The 10,036-nt window shown below is 44.4% G+C and overlaps 1 protein-coding gene and 1 pseudogene across 1 annotated transcript in view; both read right to left on the bottom strand.

Annotated features, from left to right (window-relative positions):
* Window positions 1-1,335: 1,335 nt before the first annotated feature.
* Window positions 1,336-10,036, bottom strand: part of KIF15 (kinesin family member 15) — a 48,614-nt gene continuing 39,913 nt past the window's right edge. The window contains exons 31-35 of the mRNA XM_054708136.1: window positions 6,963-7,035; window positions 6,225-6,262; window positions 2,448-2,613; window positions 2,118-2,249; window positions 1,336-1,809 (exon numbers count right to left, since the gene is read on the bottom strand). Coding sequence (XP_054564111.1) covers window positions 1,750-1,809; window positions 2,118-2,249; window positions 2,448-2,613; window positions 6,225-6,262; window positions 6,963-7,035 — 469 coding nt within the window. The 3' untranslated portion in view covers window positions 1,336-1,749. The remainder of the gene's footprint in view (window positions 1,810-2,117; window positions 2,250-2,447; window positions 2,614-6,224; window positions 6,263-6,962; window positions 7,036-10,036) is intronic.
* On the bottom strand, window positions 7,973-8,878 carry LOC129147148 (ATP synthase F(0) complex subunit C2, mitochondrial-like; annotated as a pseudogene).

The raw sequence follows: 10,036 nt of genomic DNA, 5'->3' as shown, positions 1-10,036 counted from the left end.
CTTATTTGGAAATGGGCCACTACAGATGTAATCAAATCAAGATGAGGTCATTAGGGTGGGCCCTAATCTAAATAATGTCCTTATTAGAAGAACCAGAGACAGAGGAGAGAATGCCATGTGACCACGGTGGCTGAGATCAGAGTGATGCAATATACAAGCCAAGAACACCAAGCACTGCTGGCAACACCACACACCGAGGGGCAGAGAACACACTCCCTGGAACCCTCAGAGGGCAGCGTTAGCAACACCTTGATTTTGGACTTCTAGCCTCCAGACGGTGGGAGAATGCGTTTCTGTTGTTTGAAGCCACCCAGTTTGTGATGACATGTTGCAGCAGCCTCAGGAAACTCACACGTGACAAGACCCAATCCTCATTACCAGCTTCAATCCTCCACCTTCTCCCGCCGCCCAGTCAGTCCCACCTCCTTTCCACCTTCCACGGAGCTCCTTTCCTGTCTCTGGCTCTAAGGATTTACTACTAATTCCTTGATAGTTCAACTATGAATTGGTTTTGTTTTTCTTTAGCTTTACTGAAGTATGACTTACAAACCACTAAATTAACCCAGTTTTAAAACATTTCCACCACATCAAAAAGTTCCCTTGTGCCCATTCAGTCATTTCCACCCCCAGGCAAGCAATCATTTGCTTTCTACCACTAAAATGTTGCCTTTTCTGGATATTTCACTTATATGGAATCATACACACTGTGGTCTTTTAAGTCTGGCTTTTCACTTAGCATTTTTTTAAGGTTTATCCATGTGTCTTTTTCATTGCCAAGTCATATTTCCATAATATGTAAAGTGTTCAATGGCATTAGTCATTAGGAAACTGGAGTGTATCCCAGTACACACCTATCAGGATGGTCAGTGTAAGCCCTGAGTGGCCACGTTGGTGTAGATGCGGAGAAACTGGAGCACACTGCTGGTGGGAACAGAAAACGGGCAGCCAAACAGTGCATTTGGAAAGCAGGCAATGTCTTACAAAGTGGAACACATGCTTACCACGTGACCTCGCAATCCTACTCCTGGGTGTCTACTCAAGAGGTAAGAAACGTAGATCCACACCAAGACTTACACTTGGATTTACAGCAGCATTATTCATCATAGTCCCAAACTGCAAACAGTTCAAATGTCCATCAAACGGCGAAAGAACAAAATGTGGCATGTCCATGCAATGGGATATTATTTGCTATCAAAAGGCACCAAGTGCTGATCCACAGAAGTCCCGAGAGGGCAGGGGGTTTTGTTTGCCTTGTTCACAAATGACCAGTGCCTGGCATATGGTAGGTGCGCATTAAGTTTATGTTGCATGACCAAGAGAATGAACCGCATGAGCTTCTTTATTGGACTGTTTATTTGAAAAAGGTTTATTACATTTTGAAAAATGGCCATGTTTGCAGTCATAAAAATGTGCATGAGAATTCTTCAAGTAGGAATATAAAAATAATCTCTATTAACAAGTTTGCTTTGTACACACACTGCACAATCAGCCATGACCCCCACTGCAAGTTTTGGGGACACTGACTATTGTGGGAGCTTCTGACGCAAGACTCAGGGAGATCAGGTTAGTAGCTCAGGGACACGGGGCCTGACCAGCATCCACTGTAAACATCAGCGACAGACTTTATTTTAAGAGGAAAAGGGTTTCCCGGAGTTCACAGTTGGGTTGAGCCCTGCAGCGGATTGTCCTTCACACGGCAGAGGGCCGACTGCCACCAGACGTGGACGGGTGGACGGGTGCAGATGTTCATCAGAAGCTCTTTTTCATTTCTTTTAAAAATACATTTTCAGCACGCAATTTTTCTGTCTCCTGGTAATTTTTTAAAAAAGGAAAAGAAAAAAATTAAGGCTCTAATTCTTACAAGAAGAGTTATTCTTGGCATTCATTAAGTTTATATTTCAAATTAAAACTACAATTTTTAAATTTATAAACTTCTCAACATTAAACAGAAATGTGATGTGTCTGAAAACTGACTGAATTATCCTTAGAATAGCAATGACTGGATTGTTTTGAATTGAGGAAGTTCCCTAAAGAAAGCCGGTAAGTGATCTGGTCATTGAATTAAATTTTAACTAAGCCAACACTTAAACAACAGGCAGGCCATTCACAACAGTTACCTCGGCGAGCCGGACGTTCTCTCTCTTCAGTCGCACCATGTAGTGGATCTTCTGGTTCGGGTTCTGGTGACCTAGCAACTTGCCATTTTCCTCAGCGAGACACTCCACCTGCTTCCGTAACATTTCCACCTCCTGCAGGTAGTCAACGCAGGGAGGAGACAATGAGCTGCTGCTCGCTTTTCCAAAGTAACACTTCTCCATGCCTCTGAGAGCACAGGGAGACAGACACACAGACAGCTGACCCGCAGGCCACCCTCTCAGACAAGTCTTACTCTGGTTGGCCCTATGGACTCACGCGGCCCAAGCACGGGACAACACACACAGACACACCTGCAGTGTCCTCTCCCTTTCTTCATAGAATTCTTCCAGCTTTGACCTCAGTTGTTCCTTTTCTTGGAACGCTTTGGACTCCAACGTTCTGGTTCGTTCCACTTCCTCAGTCATTCTGAGGTAGTCTGTCTCTTTGCTCTGCAGGGCGCTCTGGACTTCTTCTAGACTGTAACAATGAAGAGCCCTTTTTGATATTCCAAAGGAACGTAATTTCAGCAGTACTGGAGGAGATGTGGAAATGTGTCCCCCCCCACCCCCACCCCGAGCCCAGGGTGCTGATTTGAAAGGAATGCTAATCGCTGCCCCCTCGACAGCACAGGAAGATCTGCAGGTACGCTTTTGTTGTTGTTTTAACCAAGACTTTGATTTTGGAAAAATCCTCAAACCATTTTTTAAATAATGAAAATTTAGAATGGAAACTCTCAGATTCAGCCCACTTGGAGCAAACGTAACAGGCATTATTACAGCAGCGGGGTTTATTCAGTGCCCCACACTTAAGTGTAACAGTTCCTGGTTTCAAACACTGGTTCTCAGACACTGGGACACAGTCATTTCTTTAAGGATGTGCTATTTAGAATTTATATAACTACCAATTGAAAAGAAACATAAGGAAAAAGGCAACTATAGAATTATATAGAATTTCACTAATTTTATAAAATCGTCTGAATCCTATCAGCTTCCCCAAAGAAACAAATGCTTTTTACTTCACAATGCATATGAACAGAATTCTGGTTAATTTAATGGTGTGATACAGGGAATTTAATACAGCACTTCCAGGCAACTAATTTCGAGGGCAGTGTTTTCAGACCACCACCCACGGGCGCTCAGGACCGAGTGGGGAGGGGGCACGGTGTGCTCAGCTCCCCTGAAGCTGTGCTACCTTTGTCTGGCGTATTTTGCTTTGGTTTGATGAAGAGGCCCTGAGGCATGGCAGACACTGCAGTTGCCTAGCCAACAGCCAACCCCCTGCTTCTGTCTCGCTTATAAGCACTCGTTTCATTTGGGGGAGGAGCATGCCGTTTCTCTAAGGTTTCGAGGGAAGACCTGGGCGAAGCCGAGCAGGGCTCTACCGACCTCACAGCCAGAAGTGCTACCCCGGGCCCAGGATTCGCACACGGGTCCTCGGGGCTCACACACGCCCGTGGATAACACAACGTGTAAAGTCGCGGCAGGAGGCTGGGGCTGATAAAACGGCGCCATTTTGTGGAGTGTGCTTTGCTTGCCCACAATGTGGGCTCATGTACGATCCAGGGATAACGTATCACGAAGACTCTTGATTACTAAATTATGAAATAGATTCCAGGCATACTTAGCTTTTATTAATTTACTTTATTTATTTATTTATTTTTGCTAGAAGGTCTCAAATGAACATTACTTCCAAAATAGCTGCAAATCTACAGGCATACGGCTGGATTCCCATGGGTCCTGCACGGGAGGCAGACTCCTGTCCTGGCCCTACAACTACCTGGCGGGAAGCAGTCCCTGGACAGCTCCCAGTGAAGAGATTGTTGAGCAAGCTGCTCCACATCCGGCCTCTTTGATTCTATGAGGCAAACAACTCAATGACCGGGTAACAGATCTTTCACAGGTGGTCGGTCTTTGTCATCCGATCATTAAAAAGAATTTTTGGCATATTAACTTGGATGGAGTTCAAAGGACTGAAGGCAAGTACTCAAACAAAACTCCTTCGATTGCCATTACTTACTATGTGATTAAGATTCCTCAGCATTTATATCAATAAAAACAGAAAATGAAATAGAACTGATACTAAATATTATCTCATTCCAGAATTAAAAAACAGAATGAGCTAATTAAAGAAAAAGCATTAAGATAAAGTGCATTAAAAGATGCATTTCTGCCTAGCCGGGTTGGCTCAGTGGATAGAGCGTCAGCCTGCGGACTGAAGGGTCCCAGGTTCGATTCCGGGTTGCGGGCTCGATCCCCAGTAGGGGGTGTGCAGGAGGCAGCCGATCAATGATTCTCTCTCATCATTGATGTTTCTATCTCTCTCTCCCTCTTCCTTCCTCTCTAAAATCAATAAAGAAATATATTTTTAAAAAGAGATGCATTTCCACTAAAATTTTACTAGGTATAGTGATTATTTATAAAATCTTACAATAAATTTAGGATACTGTGTTAATAGTAATTGTAATGAAAATTCAACCCAGAAGAAATATAACTCTTAGAGACATAAGAATACAAGAGACTTCTACAAATTATTTTCAATTTTTATATATTTTCATTGCTAACTTAAATGATAGAGTAATCAGCAAAACAATTTCCAAATAATATATTAAATTAGCATGGGTATAGAATAGAAACTCAAATTCAAAAAAGGAACAATGTAAAACTTTAGATTCAGGAATTTGTTTATATATTTTTAAATGATGGAAAGTAGTAAATAAGCTGAATACTGTTAAAAGACACCACAGCAGTTTTATTTCTGAAGGTCACTGTGTTTAGTACAGGCTTATCTCTGCTTCCCTGCACTTCACAGATGCTGCGATTTTTACAATTGAAGGCAAGACCCTCCACCAGCAAAAAGACTACAACTCACTTCATTGCGATTGTCTGGAACCAACCTGCAATATCCCCGACGTATGCCTGTATGTTGGAACTTCTATTTTTTGCAACAATTTAAACTTGCAATTTTAACATTAAGTCAACTCCAAAAATGAGCAAGAGGGTACATGGTATTTCAGATTCTTTTTCGAGGTATAAAAATGTTTGAGGGCCTCAGTTTCTGATGACGAGTCTCTATTCAGAGAATACAATATCTTTCTAATGTTTTATTATTTGTTAATACCATCCAGCTTACTTATTTTGAACACAATAATACAGTATATCTTGTTCATCAAAGAATAAGTTAATATTAAAAGTATATGAAGCCGAAACCGGTTTGGCTCAATGGATAGAGCGTCGGTCTGCGGACTGAAAGGTCCCAGGTTCGATTCCGGTCAAGGGCATGTACATTAGCTGCGGGCACATCCCTGGTAGGGGGTGTGCAGGAGGCAGCTGGTCGATGATTCTCTCTCATCGATGTTTCTAGCTCTCTATCCCTCTCCCTTCCTCTCTGTAAAAAATCAATAAAATATATTAAAAAAAAAAAAGTATATGAATAAAAAAATTTTAATTTTTATTTATTTTTAGAGAGAGAGAGGGGAGAAAGAAGGTAAACATCAATGTGAGAGCAAAATATCGATTGGCTGCCTCCTGCACGCTCCCTACGGGGGATCGAGCCTGCAATCCAGGCATGTGCCCTGACTGGGAATCAAACCAGCAACCTTTCGGTGCATGGGACAATGCCCAACCAACTGAGCCACACTGACCAGGGCAATAAATCATTTTTTCACTTCATTTCATTTTACTTATGAATAAATACGCCTAGATCAGAAGAAATTCGAGCATTGATCTAGCTTCTCAAAGGGCCTGAGGTTTTAAATCAGAGGAAACCAGAAGTGAAGAGGGAAACCTGATTGGTTATGCTGTTCTCAGTGAGTCCAAGAGGAGAAAACCGATCAGTTCCTCCAGGAAAGCTAAGCTCTTCCTGGCACCTATTTTTTTAAGGCACCTATTTTTTTAAGGTAATTTTTGGAATGGCTTCCTGTGAAAAACCTCTTTAGCAAGAGGTATTTAGGAAAACAGTTTTGTAAACATCTCTTACGTTCACTTCAGAAGGAAAGGAGTTAGTTACTTTGTGGTTATGAGTATTTCTTCCCTTAGAGAAGAGTAAAGAAAAGGCTAACAAGAACTTGAATTACAAAACAGTATACTTACTCTGCTTTCATTTTCAGCATTTCTTCAACTAACTTATTCTATAGAATTAAAAAAAGAAAGAAAAAGATGGCTTAAGTTCTTAACATTGCTAAAAAAGATAGATGTAAAGTAACCAACCCACTCTCCCACTCATGGTAACGAAATCAATTAAACCAACATTCTTTTCTATAATCCAAGCTACACACACATGAAGGGGGCATCTATTTATAAGACGTCATGCACTGTGCCCTGGAAGGCCTCAAACAGGCACTCAGTCCTCGCTTCCAAATGGTTAACTGTATGAGTATGCTGAGCAGTAGGTTTATTACCATCTAGACATGAAAACAAAACCATCTCTTAATTTTCAGTTATGTCTAAATACTGATGGTGAATGTCAAACTTAACAGTGGGAATAGGGAAAAGACAGAAATTTCAATAGTAAATGGCATCTACAATATATAACCATAAATACTAACAATAAAAGCACCTCTCAGACAATAACATTATGTTAAAAAAAAAAAATCCTACAAGGTAACACTGAACAGACCATCCAACCTCAGAGAGAAGGCAGGGGAGTGGGGGGCGTTTAGAGATCGACCAAAGGACTTGTATGCATGCATATTAGCATGACCAATGGACACAGACACTGGGGCGGTGGGGGCTTGTCCTGGGGGCGTGAGAGTGGCGGGGGTGTCAATCGGGGAAAAAGGAGACATATGTAATATTTAAACGATTAAAAAAATACAATAAAAATCCTACTTTAGCAAGTCTTTCTTTGATAAGTTCCTCTTGTTCGTTCTTCAGCTGCTGGTTGTCTGGATGATTCTGTTCACTGCACAGATTAGGAAGGGAGGATAGGGAAACAATGTCAAGTATAGCCAAGTATCACTTCATGTCCATGAGATGCAACAATGCCAAGCCACCTCAGTGGTGAAGTCAAGTTAGCACACTTGACAAATGTGACCGGCATAAGGACAACACAAGGCACCTTCCCCAGAATTCAGGCTTCCTCCCACACAAAAGTGAGGTGAGCAGAGCTGAGAAATCTAACCAATCTTGGCTGAAAGTAAAATAAAGTAGGAACTTGGTCAAGAGCGGTATCATCTGAAGATCACATGTGAGCAAAGGGGGCTGAGGAGTAGGGCAGGCCAGGAGTCCGTATGACTGTGATCAGCTGGGAGGGGCCTCTCAGGGGTGGGAAGGGTTCCTCAGGCTGGCCTGGCCCCCAGGGCCCTGCTGCCCCTTTTGTCAGATTTCACAGCCGGCTGCCCATGCATGCCAACACCAGGAAGCAGATTTGCTGAGTACCAGACATGAATTTCTTCAAACTCCTCTGTGTCCTAGCCGGCTTGGCTCAGTGGATAGAGCATCAGCCTGCGGACTGAAGGGTCCCAGGTTCGATTCCGGCCAAGGGCACATGCCTGGGTTGCGGGCTTGATTCCCAGTAAGGGTTGTGAAGGAGGCAGCCGATCAATGATTCTCTCTCACCATTGATGTTTCTCTCTCTCTCCTTCTCCCTTCCTCTCTGAAATCAATAAAGAAATATATTTAAAAAGAAAAAACTCCTCTGTATGAAGACAATTATATTCTGGGTGTGACATTAGTTTCAGGTGGATCTGACCCATCTCTGAGCTGACCAGGTCAGGATAATAAGCCCAGCAGCGCCCCCAGGAAAAATGCCACAGCCTTCCCCGGGAGTGCCTCTCACTGAGGAGTAAACACCAAAAAGACAGTTTCTTACAGAAAAACAGAAGATACACTTGTTTCTTTCACTTAATGACCTGGCAGCCTAGACAACAACGGTGATGAGACCACAACAGGAGAAAACCCGAAATCGCAGGGAAAATGTGTTCTTCGCTCTGACCCAGGAATGGGTCAACTCTGCATGTCAAGAACCTGACAGAAAGGTCCTAGGTCTCTGCAGAGCTGTCAGGCTGGCCATCGCCACGCAAAAGCAGGCACGGCGCTGTTTAAATGAAAGGACACAACTGCCTCAATACGACTTCCTTTACCAAACAGGCTATGGGCTACACTTGACCCCTCACTCCGATTTTCTTTTCCTTTTCCCTTATTAGCACAGTATTGATATGGCCTCCCTCTGGCAAACCTGAGCCCAGCACTGCCCCCAGCTGCCTGGGGAGGCAAAGGAAAAGGAACACACAGGGCAAATAAGACTCGGGAGAAAGAGCCGTGGGAGGTGGAGGCCGCTCCGTCCCATGCAAAGAGGGTGAGAAAGGCCTCCAGCAGCCACGAGAGCCCCATGGCCTCTGAGAGGGCAAAGCCCAGAGGGCGTAGAACAAGAGCTGTTGCTTCGGAGAAGGGTTCCTGGCAGAACCAATACCGAGGCTCCCAAACAGTCCCAATTCCAGCCTCACAGCCTGCCGCCCCTACTGCGCAGCCCCAGCCCCACTGGACTAGGCTGCTGTGTCCATGGCCTTGGAATGGCTGGTTGGGAAGTGCAGCGAGATGTGAGGTCAGGCACACAGGCTGCCAAGCTGCTCGGGCTCTCCTGTCAGTGTCTTGGGCCGTCTCAGCACCACTGCAGACAGTGGCTGGCTCAGCAGCTGAGAGGTGCTGCCGACCAAGGTGGGGGTGGAGACACACTTGGCGAGGGTGTACATTTTCAGGGGGCGAGGGGCTGTGGCGGGAGAGCTGCTCCCAGTGCAGAGAAGACAGAGGGGGCGGGGGCTACAGTTCCCTTCCTTTTATGAAGACGTTTCTGTATGGCTCCTCAAAAACGGAACAGGAGGCTATAAAATACAGTATTTCTAATTGTGGTTTTATAAGTGACCTAAAACATTGTTTTCCATGCTCAAACCAACTCCAATGCTTTTCTTTTATCCGCCTGGACATGTGGTGGAGCATATGGGAACTAGGGAGCACACTGTGGCTATCTGCATCAGAATCACCAAGAAAGGGAAGTGAGCCCAGAGAGGATGCTACTGAGATGAGCGTCTCTGATGCTCAATGACACCTGAACCATTTAGGACTCGTCACGTGCTGCTTACCGACAGGGATACATTCTGAGCAACGCAGCGACAGGTGATTTCGTCGTGATGGAACATCATAGTCACTTACACAAACCTAGATGGTACAGCCTACTCCACACCTAGTTTAGGCCTACTGCTACCAGCCTGTATAGTATGTCACTGCACAAAACACGAGATTAAATGCAATTTAGAGACACAGTAAACACGAGATGTATAAGGCTGCTGCCAGTGTAACACAGCACTGTAGAAAAAGTACAGTCTAAAATACGCCCCCCCCCCCAAAAAAAACATGCCAGTGGCAGTCATTTATTATCATTATCAAGTATGAACTATAATTGCATGTGCTCTATTCTTATACAACAGGCAGTGTGGCAGGCTTGTCTACACCAGCATCACCACAAACACGTGAGTAAGTCAATGCACTATGACGTTATGACAGCTATGTCACTAGGTAACAGGAATTTTTCAGCTCCGTTACAATCTTATGGAACCACCTTTGTATACGCGGTCCATCGTTGACTGAAACATAGTTATGACTGTAGGCTGTCAGCATAGCCACCATAACCATCTCAAATATCTGTTGTCTCACTTAGGTTTTGGACAGTGCAGCTCAGGCTGCCTCCGGACAGGGCTGGGGAGCTGCAGGAGCGGGAAGGCAGCTGTGAAAGAGCTTCTGAACACAGAAGGGACAGCAGATACCCCTAATCTGGGAAGGTGGATTCAGTAAGGGCCTCCACCCCCTTTGGTTGAATTCAGCTCGCTGCACACTTTTACAGGCCACCCCCATCCCCAATCTTTCACTCAGAGTGGACAAAGGCAGGATCACAATGCTACCTGTGTACT

Source organism: Eptesicus fuscus, chromosome 18, assembly GCF_027574615.1.
Source record: "Eptesicus fuscus isolate TK198812 chromosome 18, DD_ASM_mEF_20220401, whole genome shotgun sequence".
Classification (NCBI taxonomy): domain Eukaryota; kingdom Metazoa; phylum Chordata; class Mammalia; order Chiroptera; family Vespertilionidae; genus Eptesicus; species Eptesicus fuscus.
The sequence above is the reverse complement of the archived record's forward strand: the minus strand, read 5'-3'. Positions and strand labels throughout refer to the sequence as shown.